The sequence below is a fragment of the Aptenodytes forsteri genome, unplaced genomic scaffold (assembly GCF_000699145.1).
Source record: "Aptenodytes forsteri isolate BGI_AS27 unplaced genomic scaffold, ASM69914v1 Scaffold134, whole genome shotgun sequence".
Taxonomy (NCBI): Eukaryota; Metazoa; Chordata; class Aves; order Sphenisciformes; family Spheniscidae; genus Aptenodytes; species Aptenodytes forsteri.
Window position 1 is genome coordinate 258,205 of NW_008795694.1, and position 25,486 is coordinate 283,690.

Below are 25,486 nucleotides of genomic sequence, written 5' to 3' on the forward strand. Positions count from 1 at the left end.
TTGGGTTGACGGTTGGACTCGATGATCTTAGAGGTCTTTTCCAACCTCAATGATTCTATGATTCTATGATTCTAGGGCTGGCCAGCCCCAACAGGCAGCCCCACGCCAGGCACCCCCTCTGCTGGGGCAGACCCGAGTCTCCCGGCGGTCCTGGTGGGGCAGGCGCTGACAACGGAGATGGGGAGTTACTCCTGTGCTGCTGGTGGCTAAGTTTACCTTGCCGACGAGCACAAGTCTTCTCTGCAGACACCTTCTAACTTCCAGCAGGCTCTGAACTGTATACAAGAAGCATCATAGAAATGCACCTGATAAGGAGTATCAGTGGAGTAAGAGAAGATGGAGAAAGCAGAGAAAGATGGTACTAGATAAAAGAGCAGTGGGTGCATTTTGACCAAAGGGAAGGCCAGCTGCTGTCTGTAGGATGAGATTTGCATCTTTGCCCAGTATGTGTGTGGTCCAGAGACTGTCAGGCTAATGATGTGTTTCTCATCTACTTTAAAGCCCATTTCCTCCCTGCTGGTACCTACTTAAAGGCATGGCAAGGCGGTTACAATAAATAAGAATCATGCAAGCATGAGCTGCCCACCATAAATCGCTGCTTGTTCTTTGGTTGATGTAGAAGTTGGAGTAACAGGAAACTCACAACCTACGTGTGCTATCTTTTAGAGTTTTCTTGTTTCGTCTGCTAGCAGTACTGCAATTATTAAACTCGCATCCAAAATTCTATGTACTTTAAAGCATTTCTATAAAGTTTTCTCAGTTTTCCTATGTCACTTATGTTGACTTGCAAAACTGCTCTGATCTATTTCACTCTGGCCCCAGCTACTTTCCACTCACTTTTTGTAGGGGAAAAAGATTGTTTTCTTCTCCTGAATGAAAACAAAAAAATCAGAAATTTAGCAGCCAGGATTCACCTTTACTTTCAGGAGTCTATAGCCCTTAATTTGCATCTCTCTCTAACAATCAGATGCAAGAAACTCATCTCCCAACCACACTATGCTCCTACCTTTGTACCTTTGCAATTTCTCTGATCAAAGTGACTTTTACATTTGTGGCTGTAGAATCCAGCTTCACCACAAGGCTCTAGAAACACTCAACAAAACAGAGCTAGCAAGAAAGGAGAAGCAATGGCTGGCAACTTTTTGGCTGTTGATTTCAACTCCTGAAGCATCTTTAAAGTAGTCTCAGAAATGGAGCAAGCAGTGACTACTCTTTGGTGCCCCTCAAGGATCATCTCACATACGGATTTTTCTAAAACGTTTGCTTACCTCCTCTGTGATATCGATCTTCAGAACTGCCGTGGTACTGAAGGACGGGGAGCCCCGGTCTTTGGCCTGCACCACCACTGACCATATGCAGTCTTTGTTCTTTGTGATGTTGTGGATGATGTCCAGGGAACGGATATAGGATTTCAGCTTGATTTCCCCAGTGCTTTGGTCTATATCAAACACGTTGGCTGGATCTGCTTGCATGATGGAATAATCTACAATGTTGTTGGGTTCTTCTGCATCTTGATCTATAGCCTGGTAGGGGAAGTGCAAAGAAAAAAGATGTTATTGTTTGTATCTTTGCCTGAAGACAAAACCCTACAGGTTTCTGAGCATTCACTTCCGACAATGTCCATGCTGTGAGATGACTGGGCTGATTTTGTTTCGTCTTGGAAACAATTTCCCCTTCTCTGGTATCAGCTATGCTACATTTTCTAGTGAAAAACAGCAGGACTAGAGTTCTTTTTGTATAAGCGATTTCTATTTGAGATTAAATAAAATCAGAGGAAAAACTGAACCTATCTGTAGAATGCAAATGGTCCACTGCTGGGGAGTTTCTCACACAGCATGGGGGACAGATGTGAAGTGAATAGAGAACAATGGGATTAGCTCCGCACTATAAACTATAGCTGCCTTAATTTTTGTGCTGTGGCATTTATTCTGCTAACATTAGGTGTTGTGTAATCAGGCTTCACGATATGCATTCAAATACGTGTAACATAGGATGGTCTGCTCCTTTGCCTGTGAATTGTTAGTGCGTTTTTTTTACCTCCTGTTCCACACTGGAGCAATGAATACAATTCTGCAAAGCGAAGGGAAAGAAGTTGTGTGGTTGAGCACCAAGGCGTGGCAGGAAGGTTAAGTATTCAAAACACTGTACTTTCATTCACTCGTCTTATTTGGGCTTCTTATGATCCAGGATCCTCCACCAGCTGATGGTTCAAATACTGTAACAGAATTTCATCTTTTGCCTGTAGAATTCATTTCTCCTTCTCAGCAGTCTGTAAATACTATCATTCCACGCTTTAATCCATTTGTTACATACAAATGGGTGTGCAAAATAGAGCCCGAGGAAAAGCCAACTTTCAGGCATGCCTCATGATCCCTGAGCAACAAACAGCAGAGCTGGGGCTTTTCCAAAGCACTCTGCTTTGTGACACGCTGTGTCGACTCTCACCTCTATCTTCACCGGTGACCCGATGATCATCGTCTTTTCCTGGATGTTTTCGTTGAACTCCGGAGAGTGGTCATTGACGTCTAGCACAGTGATAAACACTTCAGCCAAGCTGTATTTCCCATCTGTGTCCTCTGCCTTCACGTAGAAGTTATACTTTGAGTTCACTTCAGCATCTAATATAGCCCAGGGCTGGGAGTAAATTATACCTGTTGATGGGTGGATTAGGAACCTGGAAAAGAAGCATGGAAAGACCTTGGGGTTTTTTGGTCAGTTAACGTGTGTTTACAGCCTGGGGCAAAGGTGGACTCTAAACATGGAAATGCTGTGCCCAAAGATTGGTACTCTTCACCTAACTCCTGTCTGGCTGATGTTTCCAAATCATTCACTCTACCTACTTTTGGCTAGTGCCTTTAGGCTTGAAAACCAGAGAACTATCAGTGTCTGGTGTTTTTCTATCTATTGTGCATTAGCCATTTTAGCTGCATTTTCTGTTAAAGCCGTTGTCCTCAGTAAATGCTCAGTGTGATGGCCTTCTCCCGGAGTGATTTCTTTGCGTTAAAACATTAAGGAACTGCCTATTTTTTTTTTCACTTTCTAAGTACAATGTATTAGATCATGTCCTGCATAAATTAAGATTGATTGATATCACCTCAATGGCTAAGGGAAGCGTGCTGCCTATCATATTTAAGCTCTTAGCTTCTCAGAATGGGTAAGAAAAATAGCTGCCCTCAGATCCCCCAAAGTGCAGGGCAAATTATGTCCTCCAAAAATAATCACTTTTCCATAGACTGGCACTGGGATGGAGTGGGTGTTCAGATTTATCTGTAGCCAGTTCAATTCTACACATTTGTAATTACTGAGACACTGTCAAAAGTGTCAGCCAAAAGCTTGGATTTATAGAGAAGATACCAACCCAGTGTCTTTTTAAAATGGACTGCCAGTGTAGGCTCCAAGCAGTAGGGTTTTTAACGGATGAAAGGTTTTATATACCCTTTAATTAATGTACAGGATAACAAAATATTTTGTGTATTCCAACTGTGAGCGCAATTGAGAGTGATTATAAAGGGGGCACTTAATAATCCAGAATCTTCAATTGTTTTCATTACCCTGTTAAATACAAAAACAAAAAAATGATGAAAGCCAAGACCTGGAGGTGGAAAGAGCTGTGCAAACTCTTGGTAGGAGTCGGTGCCTGTGCTGAGTGCCTCCTTAGCACCCAGCCCAGCCTAACCATGCAGAGAGGACTCTCATCACCCCCCGTTTTAGTGGAAGAATAGAAGCACTGAGATGTGAAGAGATAACAGCAGTGTACCCCACTCCCACTGGCAGCTTGGATGTAGGATTACCAGCATAATGGTTTCATCTTCAACAGTTAACACTATTCCTCTTACTCCAGTACAACTCATTTTTCTGCCAATGCAACTGCATATCTACTGATGTAACCCCTGAGACAGAAAAAATCATGCCTCTAACTGAAACTCTCAAATCTGCATCAAACTGTGTGTTCAGCAGATCTGGTGGTCCCAGAGCTAGGAAATCAATCCAACCTTGCAGAGCCATGCCATTCTGGCACAAGGAAAAGGGGGGAAAAAAAATCGTACTTAAGAAGGAAAAAAAAAAAGTCTTCGCATCTTAATTTCCTCATTCGACAGCATAAGAACAGTGAGTCTGAACGTCCCCGTAACTCCCATCAGAATAAAGTTGCACTCACAGTTTTTTCTAAATCCTTTGTCAACAACCTTCACAAGCTTCTTTGCACGAGCTGCTACATTTTAAACCTAAGAGGTCTGCCTGCTTGCCATGACCTTTGCCTGCTTGCCTCTATGCAGTTAGCAGCTAGCTTAAGGACTTAGTGAAGAGCTCAAAATAATCCATCCTGGAAATGCTCCCATATGTGTATCCTTCTGGCTACAGAAGAGGTTCACCCTTAACATCTTGGATTTGGGGCTTTGATTGTGCCTCCTAAATGGCTTTGACCTTAACAAGAAGTGTTCAGCTGTAACTCCAGGTGGATAACGTACAGAGAAAAACGGATTCTGGGGATGAGTGCCTGAAAATCTCATTCATTTCCAATATTCTGCCCTGCAGCCCCACCATGTCCAGCAGGAGCTGCGGGTTCCAGCAGCAATACCTGTGATGGCCAGTGATGCTAGCCATGGCTGGGAGCCCCAGCCAACGGGCCAGGGCAACTGCTGGGATGGAAGCAGCGTGGGAGAAACCAGTGTTTCAGGATGTTCTTACCCCAGCACTGTCCCCAAAGACAGGGAGAGGGAGGTAGGCATCGTTACAAAACCAAGTAAGCGTCAGATTCCCTTCTTCCCTGATGCAGGACTATGAGGTTTAAATATATAAAATGCTTTGAACACCCAATGCAGCTGGCCTCCAAAGCTAAAGTTTATATTCTTGAAAGTCTTGTCTTCTCTGATTTATTTTGACAAGAGTTGAAACTGAACTATTTGTACAGCTATATGGAAAGGGAAAGGGAAAGAGCAAGGGATTTTTTTTTTTCCCTCCAGAATTGACTTTTCACAACAACTAGACCAAAACCTCCTTTTTCTCTTAGAAGTGTTTTTCAAATGGTGATTGAACAGATCCTGTGTATTGGTACTTCAGCTGCCTTATGTCTCTTTGGGGGCTTGTGAGTAAAATTCCATGGGTTCATGAAGCAGATGTTTAATGATCACACTAGTTTTTCTGTTGTTGTTTTCACAGAACTCACAAAGAACATGGCACAAATGTCCTTGGAAATGAGCAGGTCAAGAATGAGCTGTTCCTTTTTTTTTTTTTAATTCTTTTAAAACTCTGCTTAGAGGTTATGTGGTTTTCTTTTTTTTTTTTTTACTTACAGATCTGCTCCTGTTCCATAAATAGAGTACTTGACTTCTCCCCAAAGCCCTGAATCTGGATCTGTAGCCTTAAGAAAAGAAAATAAGAGAGTCATCCTTTACTAAATTGCAAAAAGAAACGTTTCATTTTTCTTTTAACAACAGGCCATGTAAAAACCCAAATGCTTTGCCCTCTTTTGGCCATCACATTTTTAGGGGGAAAATCACATAAACAAATGTGCACCTAGAAAACTGCAAAATCTAACACAAGGAAAAGGCACTGGCTGTCCCAGGGAAGCTGCCAAGATGCCGCCCGTCTCCTGGCCAGGCTGGGGCCCAGAGGCTCTAGCAGGGAGAAAGCCACTAGATGGCTCCATCCATTGGCATTTAACACATCCTTCCCTTAACAGAGATGAAGCTAATCTCAACGACACGAACAAACTGCCCGCCCTCAAGCCTTCCTAATTATCAGTTAAATATTAATGTATATCCCCTAGACAAAATTATTTACTTTGTATAGAGTATTTTTTTAAGCCTCTGCTTGTTTAATTGATTCGATTTAAAGTAATGCATAACAAATGTTTCAATCTATACACAATATTTCAGCTTTGTTTATATTTTAATCACTCTTGTGCCTGTGTGACTTTTAGTAATGCAGATGCTACACCAGATGATATCTTTGTTCTGGACTCTTGTCGGCTTCCTTTCTTAGCTCAGGATTAGGAAGGCTATTGATTTGGTAACAGCTATTTCCGTAAGCTCCTGCTTCTCTGATAGCTCTGAGGAGGTGTTACATTGCACCGTTGTATCTGGCCGTCAAAATTCACGGCGGCAGTGGCTGGTTCATTCATTATCCTGTTTAAATATTTGAAAACTGGAACAATGTCTTTGGTCCCTGCATGGTTAACATAACACACCTGCAGCCCTACCGGTAGGTGTTCTGTAGTTCTTTAACGTGAGCTTGTCAGATTCTCTCGCCCCATCATTTTGACCTCAGTCTACTTTACGACTGCGTAACTTTCCCTAAAACATTTGCACGCCTGGGGCTTCTGCCAGGATTGCCATCCTGAGTACGTGGAGTATCGCAGTTTGTCAAGTATATCTGTGAATCTGGGTCAAGTACCGCGTTGACAGCACATGACAGTGAATTTTACGTGGACTCCTCAGCTACGCTGTCCTGTGCACCTTGGCTCAGAATAGCTAGTTTTGTTGCTTTTGCAAACTTTCTTAAAACTTCTTTTTTTGCTGTCCACCTCCTAGAATTTTTTATTCCTTTTGCTTCAAAGAGAGTGACGTTTGGGAGTCTCTGTTTGCTACAGCCTTCCTGTTAGCTTCCTCTAATAACCTTTTCTGTATTGTTTATGTTCCACTTCTTCTTTCATTCCTCCATCCCTAAAATTTGCCTTCAGCGCTTTATTATTCTGATTATTTAATTTTCTTTCTTACTTGCAGCCAGCCTGTGCTGGAGATCTCCGGCAACCTGCCGCCATCACCCTTGCCCGCGAGGCCTCTGCAAGGTGACTCGCGTCACCCGCCGAGCCCCACCTGGCCAGGAGCTTTCTCGGCTTTGCGACGTGAGATCTGCTTCCAGTCCTAGCAGCTGCACTGGAGAGATACAGCGCGCACCAGCGGCTGGAAAAGCTTCTCCAGCACGTAGGGCCTGTGTAATACCCTGACTTTCTTTCTATGAAAATACGAGATACTGGAAAATCTATAGGCATATTTTTCCCGCTGTGAGAAGATACGTACATAGGGATCTTTCTTTCCCAGCTCTCCCCATTTTAATGTTATATTCTTGCCTTCATTAACTGTCTAATTATGCATTTAGCAGCCAGATTCCTCCCAGGAGGAGGAGACTAATACCTACTACGCAGCCATCTTGTTTTCTTTTTACTCATACTTAAGCAAGCAAATCCAGTAAATCCAACTCCACCTAGTCATAACTGAATCTTCCTGCTGGACGCTGATTTGACTGGGGCTTTCTTAGTACTCACAGGCGTGTGATTTGTCTTAAAAGCAGATGGCCCTTAATTAAAAACCAAAGTAAATTTGTTGTTCTGAAAATGTTTGCTTAAAACTTTATTTTTTGCAGAAGTGGGGTTTTTTTTGTTGATTCTGGAAAGGAGCTGGAGTTCAGTCTGGAAGCTGAATGGCAAGTAAGATTTGCTACTTGCCTCTGTCCACTATTTTTAAGGTACTTGAACGGTCTCCAAAGACACCTAGAAAAGAGAGCATTTCTTCAGAGGTGAATGAAACTTACTGTAACGGCAACTACGTTTGAGCCCCCCGGCGAGTTCTCGGGGATCCTGGCAATGTAGTAGCCGGAGGAGAACTTCGGGATGTTGTCATTGGTATCCAGCAAGCGTATCACTACGTCAGCTGTCGAGCTGAATTTCTCCGGTGTGTTCACCTCTATTGCAAGAAGCTAAGAAGAGAAAACCAGGAAATTACTACAAAGCAGCTATTGTTACCTCTTAAAGGAGCTTCCTTCCACTAACGATGGCACGTTGGTGCATTTTAGCCTGGTTGGACCAGACAGCTCAAAAACAGGGAGATGATGAGCTAGGTCAGTGTGCAGCCCAGGCTTGTTTGCGCATGCTTGCAATGGGCAATCAAGCTGTGGAAAGAGGACTTCAAACCTGCGTATACGTATTAGACGTCACGCGACAGATGTGATTGGTCATAACTAACCACCACAGCTCAAAAAGCCATAGCAGAAGCAAGGAAACACCCACCCCTGGAGAGCTCCTAGAACTTAGGGAAACATAAGCACTGAATAATTTTGAATAATCACGTAAATTGAATCATGAGCCTTTGCAGAGGAAGCACAAATTCTTCATCAGGAACGGTCAGGGCAATAAACTGCACCAAACAGGGTAAAGAGATGAGAGAACCGGTGCCCTGGAATGTTTGGAAGCAGCAGTACCCCCACCCCCCCAAATGCAGGACGGTCAGGGATCAGGCATGTAGAGCAGAATCCCATTTCACAAAGTTTGTGAGAACTCCTACCACCAGGCTTCTTGGGACTCTACCCTCGCTGCCTCGTGCTGATTAGGACTTTATCATATACCCACCAGGACTGCACCAGCGGCTGGAAAAGCTTCTCCAGCACGTAGGGCCTGTGTAATACCCTGACTTTCTTTCTATGAAAATACGAGATACTGGAAAATCTATAGGCATATTTTTCCCGCTGTGAGAAGATACGTACATAGGGATCTTTCTTTCCCAGCTCTCCCCATTTTAATGTTATATTCTTGCCTTCATTAACTGTCTAATTATGCATTTAGCAGCCAGATTCCTCCCAGGAGGAGGAGACTAATACCTACTACGCAGCCATCTTGTTTTCTTTTTACTCATACTTAAGCAAGCAAATCCAGTAAATCCAACTCCACCTAGTCATAACTGAATCTTCCTGCTGGACGCTGGTTTGACTGGGGCTTTCTTAGTACTCACAGGCGTGTGATTTGTCTTAAAAGCAGATGGCCCTTAATTAAAAACCAAAGTAAATTTGTTGTTCTGAAAATGTTTGCTTAAAACTTTATTTTTTGCAGAAGTGGGGTTTTTTTTGTTGATTCTGGAAAGGAGCTGGAGTTCAGTCTGGAAGCTGAATGGCAAGTAAGATTTGCTACTTGCCTCTGTCCACTATTTTTAAGGTACTTGAACGGTCTCCAAAGACACCTAGAAAAGAGAGCATTTCTTCAGAGGTGAATGAAACTTACTGTAACGGCAACTACGTTTGAGCCCCCCGGCGAGTTCTCGGGGATCCTGGCAATGTAGTAGCCGGAGGAGAACTTCGGGATGTTGTCATTGGTATCCAGCAAGCGTATCACTACGTCAGCTGTCGAGCTGAATTTCTCCGGTGTGTTCACCTCTATTGCAAGAAGCTAAGAAGAGAAAACCAGGAAATTACTACAAAGCAGCTATTGTTACCTCTTAAAGGAGCTTCCTTCCACTAACGATGGCACGTTGGTGCATTTTAGCCTGGTTGGACCAGACAGCTCAAAAACAGGGAGATGATGAGCTAGGTCAGTGTGCAGCCCAGGCTTGTTTGCGCATGCTTGCAATGGGCAATCAAGCTGTGGAAAGAGGACTTCAAACCTGCGTATACGTATTAGACGTCACGCGACAGATGTGATTGGTCATAACTAACCACCACAGCTCAAAAAGCCATAGCAGAAGCAAGGAAACACCCACCCCTGGAGAGCTCCTAGAACTTAGGGAAACATAAGCACTGAATAATTTTGAATAATCACGTAAATTGAATCATGAGCCTTTGCAGAGGAAGCACAAATTCTTCATCAGGAACGGTCAGGGCAATAAACTGCACCAAACAGGGTAAAGAGATGAGAGAACCGGTGCCCTGGAATGTTTGGAAGCAGCAGTACCCCCACCCCCCCAAATGCAGGACGGTCAGGGATCAGGCATGTAGAGCAGAATCCCATTTCACAAAGTTTGTGAGAACTCCTACCACCAGGCTTCTTGGGACTCTACCCTCGCTGCCTCGTGCTGATTAGGACTTTATCATATACCCACCAGGACTTTGGAATTGCCTCACTGTCTCTGAGGAGGAACAGAGAGCGCTGGCATAATACATTCTCATAACTCCGCTCAGCTGGAAGGGCAGGCAACCACATACGGCGAGAGCAGGGGTGGGGAGAAGCCAGCAGCACGGACGCTCTGGCTGGCTGTCAGCAGAGCTTAACACTAGTACACGCCTGTCTCGGCCCTCAGCTGGGGGATGGCACTGCTGGGTTAGCAAGTTGGTTTCTCACATTGCCCCTTAATGCACAGCTAATTGATGCAGGGAAGAGCAGCCGCCACAGAGAAGGAAGAGGATAACCCGGGCGTCTGGCGCGTGGCACTTCTCAGTAGGCAGCAGGGAGCTCCCAGACCCCCCCTTGGGAACAGACCTCAGCAAGTATTCGGTGAGTCACCTCCAAAGCCTCAGACAAGCATTTTTCCACAGGACTTCAGCTACTTAGCACCAAATGTTTTCTCTCTTAGTCTAACACAAAATAGCAGCAGTGTTTCTACTGTGTCTCTGCTCCTCAGTAGATGAGGGGAATGTCGGTCGGAAGCCTGAGCTGGTGCAGCAGCAAGCCTATTGCTCCGGCGGTGTGCGACTGCGCAAGAAAGAGCAGCGTCAGCAACAGGTACTGAGAGACACCGAGCCCTTCACAGCCTCCAGCCCAGGTGTCTGGTCCCTGACGGGTGGCTGCATCACACAGAATCAGCACTAGGACATCAGTCTTGGGCTCCGTAGGGGCTGAACCCAAATGACTAACACAATGACCATTGGTCAACCATTTGGTTTTCATGCTTGGGCAGAGACCTAGTTAACACAAAGCAGGAGGGCTCTAGAAACCTACTGAGGACAGCACACCACTGATAGACTAGCGAGCAGGCATTTAACTGAGATATGAGAGGCTCAGCTGAAAAATCTAGCTGCATGGGTTTTAATTCTCAGTAGACGTATGTCCTAGGAGCTCCTTCAAAGAGGGTGAATGCTTAAGTGAGCTTTGAGCTTTGGAAGGCGAAGCAGGGCTGCCACAGCGTCTCCCGCTCCGTTGGTGCAGCGCCTCGCTGAGACGAGGGCTGTGGGACCACATCCTTCCCGTGCCGCTCGCCGGGGCGGGAGAAGATGGAGTAGACAGGGGAAGGGCTATCTCAGTATCACCTCCCGGAGCTGTTCCTACTGTGTGAACATTTATAATGGTTGGAAATAAACAGTGAAATGGTTCTTGAAGAAATTAGTCTCGAAGGATTGCTCGTAATTACTATAGGACACATCTGCTCTAAAAGGGGAGTTTGGTCACTGCATCTCTGTGCTAACTTTTGTGTTTGGGAGTCTCGGATGGTGTTAGAGCAAAAGACATTTTTGAAGGGACAGTCATACAAACATCAGCAAAAACCTGCTCGTGAGCAATCTCAGCTCCTAAAGCAGCAGAGAGAGAAAATCTTATTGCTTACTGTGCACGTGGAGCTATAACTAAATTATAACATCTGCAGTGAAATAATCTTTGCTGCTGGAATCAGCCCATCTTAGAATACCTTATAAGGGCTTAGTATTTTTACTTTGTTTTCCACATTCATTTTTTATTCCCTCTCCTTTTAGCAGCTGTAGTCCAGCTCTGTTGACATGCTGACAACATCTTCCTTCAGGGAGGGATTTTTGTCAGCTTACTTGCCTGCAATGTCTTATGCAGAGCTGGACTGTTTGTTTTATGCAGAGAGAGAAAAAAATAGCATCAAACTGTTACTTCACAGGACTACGTATCAACAATTAGTACCAGTGCCAGAAGAGCAAACTGAGATATAATCTTAAAAGGTAAACTTTTAAAATAGAGTTTGATTTTGGCAACTGAAGATGATTGCAGCCTCATCCGCTCCCGTTCTGCAGGAGATGTGAGTGTCTGCAGAATGCGAGGGGTAGGTCCAGGCTCCTGTCAAGGCGGGATGTACGCTAAGCTGAAGGAGGTGGAGGCAGGAGGTTTGGCCCCCAAAGCGTGTCAGCTCATGACAAGGTGGGACAGCAACATCTGGCCCCTGTGGCAGAGGGACCTGGGATCTAAGAGGCCAGGCTGGAGGGGTACGAACTACCATAGCTGCCATACCTTGGGAAACCCACTCCAGCTCTTGGACAGCTGAAAATAAAGGAGGTCCTGACTACCAACTGCATTTAAGAGCCAGCCCTTAAACGGAAGATAGATTTTCTCTAGTAGCCTTTGCTTCAGGTAGTTTTTCAGTGCACCTCCCAGTCAAATTAGCTTTAATTCCTCTCTGGCATTTTACTGTTCAGTTACAAACCGGAGGAGAGGGATCATTGTTTACAGAAAAAAACCCCCTGAAAACAGCTTCTCAAAGCTGCTGTGGGATACATGTTGTACAGAAATAAGAATATATTTCATCCAAAATTCTAACCAGAATGACTACATTGGCAATTAAAACTGGGTAGGAAGCGATTTGAACTTTCCAGGGAAATGAAGACAGCAATGAGGTCTTTATGAAGTATTTTACTACCATATCATCCAGCTGCACCTTTTTCATTTGGAATCTAGACAAAGGCTCTGTATTTTTAGCAAAGCCTTATGGTCTTTCTCCAGTAGAAATAATTTCATCCAAAAAAAAAAAAAAAGTGAATAACTGCTTAAGCTAAAAAAATATATAACCTTTTTCCTGGTAATTAATTCTTTCAGTGTTCATGGCAATCACATTAACTACTTTGATTTCTATTAGTATTCATGAGGAGGCCATGTGTAACTTCTTTACTGGTCTTTTGGTAGTTTAACCTGGATAAATGTGCGCTTATTATAATTAGTTTCGGTAGCACTTTATAGCCCTTTCAGAATCTTCCATTTTAATACAGTAATGATGCCTCATATTTTTGTAGCATCTATAACCTATGAAGCTCAAAATGACTAAGGAACATTACAAGAGGAGACATGAAGCATACTGCACTGAAATGACTTGCTAAGGACACAAAGCAAACCACGTAGCAAGGGTGAGAACAAAACCCAGGAAGCTGGCTTCTGGACTGTGCTAAAAATGCCACTTTCTGTACAAAATCAAAACTAGCGTATGTTAATACTCAGCTAGATAGTTTTGGCAATTTTTTTTTTAACGATTACAGGGATTGTCTACTCCATTCTTTGCAGTCAGAACTGAACCATCTATACTCATGTTCAGAGGCAGCTGACACAAAACCAGACTACTTAATTATCTTGTTGATGAGCCGATGAATCCGTCAAGGAAGGGGATAATGCAAGGGTCCAGCTTCTGGATGAAAGCTGGTTCTTGTATGGCTGGCTTGGAGCATGGGTGAGATAGCCTCAGGTCAGTCTGCAAAAGGCCATATAGATAGATACACTCTGACAAAGGCAGTGAGCAATTTTGGGAAATTATCTGCCAGTCAGCTGGGGTCTTCAGCCTGCCAACATTCAAAAGCATGATCATGAACCAAATTACTTAGGACTAAGCAGGTAAAGTTCTGGCTCCAGAGAAATTAGGATTTCATTCTGTGAATTCATCATTGTAAGAGCAGAAATAACACCCTTAGGGTTCAGTCTAGAATGACTCAGAGCCACCAACATGTGCAGTTTCCAGAGAGATAATACTCAACGTTTTGCACTGACTGGACTAAATTCATCCACAGATGCATCCATTAAACCTTTGGAAGTTGATGAACCATGGGCAGAAATGAGTTTCCCTTACATGGAATATAATGTCACTGACAATGCATCAGACAGCTCCGGGTGGATTAAGAAGCTAAATCCCATCAGATACATAAGCCATCATACGCATATCACATACACAGGCAGAGAGGACCTGGAAAGCAGAAGTACCTTGAAGGTTAACACCTTGAATTTTTCATAGTCAATAGCAGCAGAATTTTCCACTATTATTGTAACCTGAGCCTCATTCAGGACAGTCTGGGGAACCACTCGGAAGATGCCACCAGGTCCAACAAGACGGAGGTTGAATTTAGCATTGGCTCCCTGTGAATGAAAGCAGATACGGCATTGTTTTCAGTGAACGATGCATTTCTTACAGCCTAGATTGGCCCTGTTTCTTCACGCTGTATAAAAATAGAATGAGTGTTACTGCTTAGAGCCCTCTGCTCTCCATCCCCTGGGCAAGAGATTGCTAAGAAGCTTAGCTATATAATCCCTCCAGCCCTGGTCACAAGACGGACACAGCTTTTCTTAAAATAGATTGACAAGCTTGGTTGTTCTTTCAGTCATAATGAAAAAACCCTGCAGCAGGACTGGCTAAGAGAGGGACTGCTGTGGCGAGCAGCCTTGGGCTTCGCGCCACGCACAGTGAGCTACTGCAGGTGACAGAGATGACGCCACGTGCACATCGGCAGGCAAGTCCTGCCTCCTCCTGGTTCCTGCCGAGGAAAGACAACTGAACTGCCTGAGTCAGGACAGTGGACCCCTCAAAAACCCAGCCTGCGTCCTAAACGTTCACAGCCTGGGATGATGATGCAGAGCCACAAAGGTAGGCAGTTTCCAAACAGAGGTGGTACTCCACGGTTTGCACTGACTGGGTTAAGCTAGCCCAGAGTTACAGCCACTAAACCTTTTGGAAGTTGATGGACTTGGGAGGAGAGAGGAGCTCCGCTTGTGCAGGATGAAATATGACACACATTTGACAGCTCCAGGCGAAGTGAGAAGCCAAATCCCATAATACATAGAATCATAGAATCATAGAATCATTGAGGTTGGAAAAGACCTCTAAAATCATCGAGTCCAACCATCGACCCAACACCACCATGCCCACTAAACCATGTCCCTAAGTGCCTCATCTACTCGTCTTTTAAATACCTCCAGGGATGGGGACTCCACCACTTCCCTGGGCAGCCTGTTCCAATGTTTCACCACTCTTTCAGTAAAGACATTTTTCCTCACGTCCAACCTAAACCTCCCCTGGCGCAACTTGAGGCCGTTTCCTCTCGTCCTATCGCTTGTTACTTGGGAGAAGAGACCGACCCCACCTCGCTACAGCCTCCTTTCAGGTGGTTGTAGACAGCGATGAGGTCTCCCCTCAGCCTCCTTTTCTCCAGGCTAAACAACCCCAGTTCCCTCAGCCGCTCCTCATCAGACTTGTGCTCCAGACCCCTCACCAGCCTCGTTGCCCTTCTCTGGACACGCTCCAGCACCTCAACGTCCTTCTTGTAGTGAGGGGCCCAAAACTGAACACAGCATTCGAGGTGCGGCCTCACCAGGGCCGAGAATACAGATAAATACAGATAATACAGATAAACCTTCTAGCCAGAGAGGACATGGGAAGCAGCAGTATCTAGAAGGTTACCACCACTTGTGTGCGAGCTGGGAAGAGTGAGCCAGAGCCAGATGGACGGACCAATTCTTTTAAACCAAACCGGAGCATGGAAGAGAAAAGCTGAAATGGGGATTCTCATATTTCTGCCTTCATACCTGGGAGGCATGAAGATGAGCTGAGCCCATTTAACCAACTCTCCGAGTTCATCAATTTCTCAAACAATGTCACGGTTACATTGTGACAGCCAGCCAGATCCGCTGCCTGGCTGGTGCCGTGTTCTCCCCCTAGCACGCGTCTTGAGATGAAGAATTTCTAACGATAACTTCCATACGGGGTAACTCTACTTTCAGCTGTATCCCTGGAGGACTTGTCATGAGCAGTTCTTGCTGCAACCCTAGCTCATGTCAAAAGGAAAAGCATTCAGCACTAGCCCCCCAAGGGAACCAGAGTGATCTTGGATCCAAACTCAGTGGTCTGCGTTGATTTGGTCGTACAAATCCCCACAGCTACAGAGATGACAACAGGCTCTCTTTTGCGGGGTAGTAAAGCCAAACACACAGAGCCAGAGCTGCTGGACTATGGAAAATAGCGCTGATGGGGAAAAAGTGGACCGTCTGACCATACGAAGTCCTCTGCGCTTGGGGCTGTGCATGACTGGAGGGACGGTGGCATTGGCGGGGAGAGAACTGCCTCCTTCCAATGGCTGATTTCTGACCGTGATGTCCACTGAACCCAGACCTGCTCGGAACAAGCCATGCTGCTGCATGTCTCCAAGCAGACAGCCACGGGACGCAGGAATGACCGAAAGAACAACAGCACTGAGCCCCAAGCTGTGTCTGTCGGTTGAGGAGGGCTGGGGGAGAAATTTCTGCGTAATGTTCTTGCAAGTGAAGATGGCATTTCCATCAAACTGCAGGCCTAAAACAGACCTTGCCCGCGGCTTCCTCCTCCTCACCGGTACCATCCACTCCCCCAAAAGAAAGAGTCACTAATCGCTGCGACAGAAACAGACATATGTTTAATTTTCTTCCCTATATAGTCCTCTTGTGCGGAAGGGAAAACATTTCATTCTATGCCTTAAAAGAAAAGCAACGCAACCCCCCTAGAGTGATGTCTTACGCTGTACTAAGAAGCTTCTTGAGAAATCTATACGGTGTATTTAGCAATGTTTTCTGCTTATTTTATAGCCTAACTTGCAGCCTGACTATTTTGTCAGCCTACATATGATACGTATATATTTTGTCTCTAAATAGAAGAGATGGGTCTTGTTTCTTTCCTTCTGCAGCAACATCCCCTGTGACAATAGCAGGATAGACGTAGCACTGCTTTGAAAGCAGTCATTTATCTGCTTGCTGCAGAGCAGCGGGAGGGAGGGGGAAGAAGCTAGTGGCTTTGATAGAGTACAATACAGTCAAAACAGCACAATACCGAGCACAGTCATACAAGCGCACTCTTTCCAATAGTGATACAGTTCTCAGGTGCATTAAGCTTTTCTCTTGTCACTACCTAACCTCAGGCTAACTCAGATGGATGCCATTCATACAGTATTTAGCTTAGGGATCCCCATAGCAACCATCACCATAGTATCTTACGGGCATCACAGGTCAGATAGCAGGCTGAGATGGATGCAGTCTTCTTCCCTTTTCCTTTATCTGGCCAGAGTTAGTTTGGCTCTGGCATAATTTTTAAGATTACGTAAAATATCACTCCAGTGGGAATGATTTATCAAAGCATGCACTGCAGACTCTGGCTGTAACATAAGGGCCAGAAGGACAATATATTGTGATAAAATCAATGTAAGGGTATGGACTGTACTGTTTCCAGCAGGGCCTGAGAAGATACAGACAGCAATTGCACTTGAAGTTACTAAAGTGATTGGAAGCTCTAAGTAAATCTCCAAAGGCAGTACATTCTCGGGCATTACACTGACAACAACTGAACGTGACCAGTAGTTCGGGAAGTTCATAAGGACTGTTCAACTTTCGTCGCAACAAGAACTGGGCTGCAGCTTTAGGACCACCCTTCTCATCGACATAACAGTATATGACACACTAAGTATACTTCTGGGTCCAGACTCTCTGTGGTAATGGACCCTACAACTACTTTGTCTGCCCTAGGCTTTTGGAGAATGCAGGTGAAATAGTTGAGTTCCTAAAATGACGTTTCCCCAGCTGACAGCTCTTGCTAGTCTTTGGGAAAATAGGGCGGGAAAACTGAAAGTCCACATAGTTTCCACTTACCTGATCTGAATCATTGACTGTAATCTTCAATCCCCTCAAGATTTCACCCTCTGGGGGATGCTCGTACATGGTCAGTTCAAATCTGTTCTGGGGACCATTTTCTCCATAGAACGTTGGTGGATGGTTGTTGAGGTCGACCACCCGTATAGTCACCACGGCAAAAGCGTACACTGAGATGTCATCTTCCTGACTGACTTCTGATGCCTGCAGCAGGCAGGAGAGAGAGAAGGATGACGAGGGCATACTCTCTTTCCTCAGTTCCATGTTCAGGTATTGTTCTGCACGTACAAATCACCCTGACACACTAACTTGTACAAAGATTCACAGCTTTATATTTCTGTAGAAATCTCAGTCCATTTCATGTTGAAGTTTACGATGATTAGAAGGTTATGGTAATAAACCAGTCCCAATAAAGCCCCAGTAAAAAAATTCTCCTCCTAATTTGATGAGCTTAGCACCTCACCCTGGGTGAAAACAGTTCTCTAAAGACAGATAACCTAATAGAGGCAGGATAATCGCTTGCCTAAAGTGTTAACAGAATAGAAAAGGAAGACAATCTTTAAATTTGCTGTGGTATTACAGGTAGTGGATTTTTATGTTGCATGCAAGGACTGCAGCCTTGAAAACTCTGCAAGAAAAACTGTACTTGCGGTATTTAGGCAAACACTTGAAAAAGAAAAATGACACAGGGTTTTTTTTTTTTGAGATTTAGTCTCTCATTTACAATTCTGCTTTGCTGTCTAGATGAGCTTAATTTAAGCTGGATATAGTTTGGACAGGCAAGCAAACCTAGTCGGCATTTTTCTGAACTGAAAGATCAAATCTGTCTGAGTTTCAACAATGCCAACATGCAGCCTGATTCACTGGACTGAACCCAAGATGTTTCTTCTGTCAGGACAGAAACTCCGGCTGGTGTTTTTGTAACAAAACAGCTGTCTCTAACATGCTTTTTAGCTCAAAGGGCTCAAACCCAAAGGCACTAGGCTGCTAAATTTCTCTGAAGATGCTAATCCGGTAACTGAGGCGCCTGTCACTACCTATGCTGGGTAGTACAACGCTCTTTTGGTTTCTCAGGCAGATTTTGTAGCCTGCGCGGGCTCTGGGTCACCACAGGTATAACTTCGAGATCAGAAAAGCTTGCAAGGGCTTAACTAATCCTGTATCTGGGAAGTGCTAGCAGACTGCAGTAAACCAGAGAGAGTAGGGGAAGAAATGGTGCCTGAGTTTGACTCGGACAACGGGAACTCTATGATCTCCCAGGTTCAGCAAGCTGCCTGAGCCCATTAGCAAGCAAGCGCCCTTGGGGACGCTACATCAGTTCTGGCAGCGTGCAAGGCCTCAAAGCTGCCTTCAGACAATATTGTCCTTACCGTGACAAACTCTCGTGGTTGTAATATGCATTTGCCTGAAGAAAACTGATATAGTCTTCACAATTTAACTCTAAATTTTTATACTCTTGGTCTTTAGAAACTGCTTAAAATAGTGCAGCCTGTCACACTGATACTAGCTCATCAAGGTGTTAGCTTACCAAGGTGTTAGCATGTATTTGTATGTGGCTGATCAATGCTTCAGGAGTGGATACTGACATGACATTGCATGATCTACCCCAGTCCTATTACTAGTCATAGATTTGACAGTTACCTATCTCATCACATAGAGTTTACAAGATATTAATTCCCAGTTTAGCAATAAAATCTGAAAACACGGAGAACAGTTATCTACATATTGTAAAGGATGTTGATTCTCCAGACTCAGAGATGAAATTAGGACAAGTTGACTTCATTTGAAAGAAGTAATCTGAGATACTAAATATCCCAAGGAGCAAAAGCAGTTTGTTCTCTTTTATACTCTCTGGCACTCTGCTCAAATATAGGAGGTAGTTTCTAAAACAGGTGACGTCAGCTATAAATTGAGCTATTTTAGACAATCATGCCTACTCATGGCATTTAAGAGCAACAGTCTTCAAGTGGCCACAGAACATACCTGAACTTTTAGTTCATACACTTCTTTCTTGAGCTGATTTGGGCTTTTTATAACAGAAATGGCTCCAGTTGTGTTGCTGATTTCGAATGAACCTTCGCTTCCTGCAATAAACCCAAGATGCTCTAGTTACATGCCACACTTCCTTTTTCTGAACAAGCATGAGCAATCAACCCTACACTTCATTAAGCTTATCTTTGTCCATATGTGTGTCCGTATCTGTGAGTAGATCTGAAGCCGCTTTTCAAAAATGAAGCATTTCTATGCCTGGTCACAGTGAGATGAAAACACAGATGAGGGCCAAAAAGGGTTTCCTCCCCTAGGAACGGCTCAGTGGAGCTCTGCCTGTATGGGCAGCTGCCCTCACTTTCCTCCTCCCACCCTGGTCAGGTTCCCTTCAAGCCTCAGCAACCAGGCGTGCAAATTTGGTATTCATTTCTATTATGCCGTCTTCTTTATATGCTGGTTTAGACAAAAATAGACATTCCTTATTTTAATTAGCAAATGCATAATTAAGTCTCTGAGAAACAACATTTCTCTCACTAATATCAGCTAAGGTGAGAAGTCTGACAATCTGTCTGAAAGAAACATAGCCACTCTTTCTGCAGACATCATCTCTGGAGAAGCATCTTCTTGCCTTAGACATCCAGTTGTTAAAAAACTCTCAGCCTCTTGCAAGGCTGTCCTGAACAAAAAGGGATTTTGGAGGATCTGGGGTAAAACGCAGGCTTTTTTCATTGAGGCAGAGTCTGACACACAGGCAGGACGGGGCTGCAGGCTGACTTTGCCGCCCCCGACCTAACTTCCATTGATCTGAGCAGAAGATCAGTTACAGGACCGTGATCCCCTGAGACCTGGTGAATTTGTGCTGAAGCAAATGCCAGCTTGCAGAGAGGCGGCGTCGTCTCATCATGTCTCGCCGTCACGGCCAAAAGCAGGCTGGTGCCTGGGGAGGGGGCCAGACGGCGCCTCAGGGGGCCCTGCCCTGCTCTGCCAGGGGGCTATGGGCACCCCTGCATGCTACCACACATACGGTATTGGCCACTATCTACGCTTTCTACCACTGAAAGGAAAAGAGAGGAAAACCCTTACAATGAAGGAGACCAAGCCTTCCGAAATAAAGGATGATGACCTGAAAGCCCAGTCATTTTTCTTTTTCTCTAACTCAATTCCAGTGCTGATTTTTAAACCACCTGATAGTGGTTTGCAATAACTGCAACTTCGTTCAAGTACACTAGACACAACATTGAACAGATATCAACTCATACAATGGTCAATTATTAAGATACATTGGCCTGGAAAGTACATCCTGACTGAGAAGAAGCTTAAGTCAATAGTGGTTTCAAGCCACCATACTTCACGCTATTGTCTAGTTATCACAGGGAAATTGGTAACTCAGAGTATGTAGCATTACATGTGTTCCTTTGTACAGCACGTTCAGAGGATTGGAGTATTTTCTAAAATTATCCCACACTCCCTGGATAAAAAATTCTTATAAAGAATAAATAATTTCCTATTTGCTCTTAGTATTTTGTTGTCCCTTGACAACTCAGCCTGCAGGTATTGGAATAACGGCTTGTCACGAGTAACGCCAGGGTCTGAGGTGCAGGGGGAGAAACCTGCTGTAATTTTTTTCCCCTATCTATTTCTTAAACTTTCTATGCACTGGAAGCATATTCCCTTCCCCTCTTTTCCATTTCATGCTAACAAAATCCCATGTTAATGTGCATGAGGAAAGCCTGCTCTCCATTAGTCATATTTTATGCTACTTATCTGTCATCCCCTTCCATCTTCGTTTTCCACTCTTTCCTAATCACTTACTGTTTTTATCCCATAGCACCTTTTTGGTCCTCCGCTATTTACTTTGGAAATCTAATATCTTTCCCCATTAATCCTGTTTCCCTTTGACATTTCCCCTGGTTCATCTGCCTTCGCTTATTCTCCTTACTCAATTTCTCCCTTGTCTAGCATATTTTCATCCCACTTATTTGTTTTTACTCCTCATTCTCCACCTTTCTTTTCTCATTTTCCATCTATTCTCTTCTGCAACCTTTTTTTCTCAATGTTTCTACCTCCCTTTTACCCTCTTCTATCTATTCGCTTGCATCGAGGAGAAGGAACCTCAGCATGGGTCCCATCCCACATCAAGGCAAAACCTCAGTTGTAACCCTCTCTGTCCTCTCCAGACCTTGCTGTTTAGATCACGTAACACAATGAAGAACTTACTGCATAGCTCTGCAACTACACCTCAGACTTCTCTTAGGAAATTTTGGGATCTCTCACACCCGGGAGTTGGGGAGCCCGTTTGCCATGGAAGTCTTGTTTTGGAGGAAGAGAGAACCAAACAAAACTAAAGTTGTAGCTTGGAGTTCAGTTGAGCTTAGTTGTTGACTTCACCAGCTAATGAATCATCAATTCAGCTAAGTCTCGCATTTATGCTATTAAAAGACGTGTGACAGACGCCCTCAGAATAGCTGATGAAAAGCATTAATCTTCTGATAACATCTACTTTATTCCAGTGCAGTGTACAGCCCGTGCCTCTTCACTGGTAAATATAATTTCTTTCAAGAAACCAGAGATTTGACCGTTTAGCCACTTTAATCACAATATTAATAAAAATGTCCGTCTAAATACCATGTCTGGGTCTCCCAATGCATTCTCTCACCTCCTAGATTAAATGAGAGAGATGCTCAGCAGCAGTGAATGCATCTCCCTTTACGCTTTCTGAAATGACAAGCAGGCTACTGATGCCTAACAAATCAGCAACATTAACAACTCCAAGCGTAGTTCTGTGAAGCAGATGCTAAAACTCAGTGAATCCTATCTTGGCTGTTCTCTGCTAGACTAGACGGGGCCCTGGAGTTGCTCGAGGTACCTGGCATTATTTCATGAGAGTTTGTCTCAGCTTTATTAAACTCTAGCCTACCCCATTCTAATTTAATGTCAGAACCAGTTTTGACTGCCCTTCAGATTTCGTACAAGACAAGTCTACTCACCGTTCACGATGCAGTAATGAATACCGTTAGGCTTTCCTCTGTCTCCATCAAGAGCAACAACAGTAAGGACCTCAGAGCCCTGGGGAGAAAGGGGAAATCACAGTCTGTGCGGTGAGATCAAAGAGCAGTGAAATTGCAACTGCGTATTGATAAACTGAACTTCTGTAAGTCTTTCTGCAGTGAGGTGTGGGGGGAAGAGTGGGTACTTTTGCCTGTGCTGTATGGGGAACGCAGCAAGGGCCACTGACTCCCAGCCAGAAAAAAATCAGTGCTTGGCTTCGCAGAACAGGAGCTGGATGCTGCTCCTTGGACCAACTCTGTGTTGTTCCTACATCAAAAGTTATAGTTGTTCCCAGGTACGTCGCAGCCCATGCACCGTACCTCCATACGAAGTGGGGACACCCCCGCTGCTGCTCGCTCCCTACGGAGCCGCTGCGCGACCTGCCCTCGCCAACCTGCTGCCAGCGCCGTGCCACTGCCTGCGCCGATGGCAGAGCAACCTGCTTTGGTGCGTGGGCCTCAGCTGCCCCAAGGAGGGCCAGGGCTTGCCGCAGCCTCGGGGCATGCCAGCTTGCCCAGCGCCCTGCCCTCTTGTCCTTTTTTCCAGCTCCGCTTTGGGTGAGCGCCGGAGGATCAGCACTGCTCCCCGGGGGCTGCTCTGTGCCCACTGCTGTGGCAGGGCCGACAGCGCGGGTGTGAAACGCCTGCAGACCCCCCGTGGTTAGGGGTGCCTCAGCCCCGGGGGCTGGCCGGCCGCGGGAGCAATCGGAAGCTGTGCCCAGGGACACCTACCTTGAGCCACAGACTTGGACAGAGGATTTGGAGTAACCAATCTGAGACCCAAAAGGTTTAGTCTGGGTCACTACCAAGATGCCCTCTGGTAGCTGCTGCGTAAGCTCCCGGCGTCGCTGCGTGCCCCGTGGCCACGCAGTGTGCTGAGGCACAGGCAGCTGCTGAGGAGTCATCAGGTCACTTTGGTCCTACCTAATTAAGTTCAGGCAGGCAGCAAAAGCAAACAGTGGATCACAAAGCAACTTAGCCCACAGAACATTTAGGGCATAAAACTGGGATGAAAATCATGGTGATTTAACTGTCCTTAAACCTTCACTGTCTTTCTGCGCAAGTAACGTGGCCGTGTACATACGTACAGAACTCGTGTACTTGGAGACCATTTGCTCGTGTGACTACTCCTATCAACTCAGAGGGATGATGACTGTCAGCATTAAAATGCTCACACAAGTGGCAGAGCTGTGCAGTTTAGGCCTCTGAACTAAAGCGTTACTGTTTGGGGCTGCAAAACCAGGGAACGTTGAAGTAACTGTCAGTTAATCACAAATGGCAAGACGGAACATTTTCATAACAACCCTCGAGTGAATTTTTCAAACAAGAGCAAGGTTCTGTTAGAGCAACTGGAAATACAGAACTGTATTTATGATCATTTGTGCTGGAAGATGTAATAAAATCTGCCTACTGGGCAAAATGCAGTGCTGTCCCTCTGAAGGTGACAGAGTACTTGTAAATCCTGACAACTCCACCAAGGAGAAAAGCAGCAAGTTTACAAAACTAACACCAAACGTGTAAACAACACTAAAATCAGCTAGTGCATCTCTCTCTGTGGAGTTCATTCTAATAGCAAAACCCACACTGGGAAGGACTGATTTGTGCTTCCATCATTACGATATCATAATGGTGTAAGTTATGAGCTCAGGCTGGATGTAATTAACATTTATTGACTCCCATTTCCATGGTAAACACTAACTCCTGTGTGCACCTGATAGTTATTTCAAGATCTATATGTAACTATGCAGAATAAGTCAATATACATAATATCATTCATCCCAAACATCTGCAAAGTACACAAGCGTTACTTCTCTGCCTGGCTGAAAGGTAACAGCCTATGCACTGAACTGCAATATACAGTCAGGCAAGGGCCGCAGTGTACATTGGAGTTCTGGACAGAAAGTAAAGACGTGATCTTTTCCTGAAACTCAAGGGAAGATCAGGTGAACAGCGTGCAGTCACACTGCCAAGGAGATAAATAGCCTAACGTTGCGCAATTTCAAGAGTAGATACCATTTCTTGTCCTATGTGTGAAGAAAATGTTAATTAAATCTTATGTATCAGGGTGAAAGCTGATCCACGCACAATATCATGCCACTGCTTAGATATAGAGAAAATTCATTAGTTTGCAGCTTCAAGATTAATACGTGGCTGAAAGCATCACGGTGGATATAACACACTAATTCGCTAAGCTGTATACTCCCTTTTAAGCAAATCTGCCATTAGGCATTTCTGAGGCGATGGCACAGCCAGGAGCTCAGTGTGCTCCTTGGATTCCGTGTCCGTGATAGATACGAAGTGGTATCTTCAGCAGCAGACACATGCCGACAAATGCCGTGTCCCCAGTTGTAAGCGGTTCTCCTAAGCGTGTCCCTGCTTGCTGGATAATCTGGTGGGTTTTAGGCCTGGGAGGACCTCCTGGCCCGTTCTGCCTATCGAGCTATCACTGAGCAGAAAGTATCCTGCATTTTGGGGATGTCAGGATTGCTTCTCCCCGTGTGCTGTCCAGGGAGCAGCCCAAAGAGTCTAGAGCATTTGGGCAGAAATTCTCCCCATACTTTGCACAACCAGCTGCTGGTACCAGACTGATCAGCTAGAAAATAAAAGCACCGTAAGACCACGCAGCACACAAACACACAAAGGCTTCTAGCGTGATGTGTTCAGGTGAGGTAACTGGCAACCTGCTTAAGCCTTCAGCCAAGTCCCTCTGCAGGTCTCAGCTACGGAAGAGCTCTTAGTCACTGTCTGGGCTTAGACCAACAGGCAGGATCCTTTTTGACTTTGACGACAGCCACAGGAAGCCTTGCATGGCAAGTTTGCAATGGGTGTAAATAAGAACAAGTCTGAGATTTGGTCAGCTCATTTCACCTAGGAGTCTGTGCTGGCTTTGGCTGTGGTAGAGTTAATTTTCTTCCCAGTAGCTGGTACGGGGCTGTGTTTTGGATTTGGGCTGGAAACAGTGTTGATAACACAGGGATGTTTTCATTACTGCTGAGCAGTGCTGACACAGGGTCAAGGCCTTTTCTGCTCCTCACCCCACCCCACCAGCGAGCAGGCTGGGGGGGCACAAGAAGCTGGGAGGGGACACGGCCGGGACAGCTGACCCCAACTGGCCCAAGGGATATCCCACACCATATGGCGTCACGCTCAGCACAGA

At 45.1% G+C, this 25,486-nt stretch overlaps 1 protein-coding gene across 1 annotated transcript in view; it reads right to left on the bottom strand.

The window, feature by feature from the left end:
- Positions 1 to 25,486, bottom strand: part of CDHR1 (cadherin related family member 1) — a 52,975-nt gene that overhangs the window by 7,855 nt on the left and 19,634 nt on the right. Inside the window, exons 9-16 of the mRNA XM_009282912.1 lie at positions 22,270 to 22,348; positions 19,277 to 19,377; positions 17,294 to 17,497; positions 13,613 to 13,765; positions 8,990 to 9,154; positions 5,292 to 5,359; positions 2,446 to 2,674; positions 1,269 to 1,523 (exon numbers count right to left, since the gene is read on the bottom strand). Coding sequence (XP_009281187.1) covers positions 1,269 to 1,523; positions 2,446 to 2,674; positions 5,292 to 5,359; positions 8,990 to 9,154; positions 13,613 to 13,765; positions 17,294 to 17,497; positions 19,277 to 19,377; positions 22,270 to 22,348 — 1,254 coding nt within the window. The remainder of the gene's footprint in view (positions 1 to 1,268; positions 1,524 to 2,445; positions 2,675 to 5,291; positions 5,360 to 8,989; positions 9,155 to 13,612; positions 13,766 to 17,293; positions 17,498 to 19,276; positions 19,378 to 22,269; positions 22,349 to 25,486) is intronic.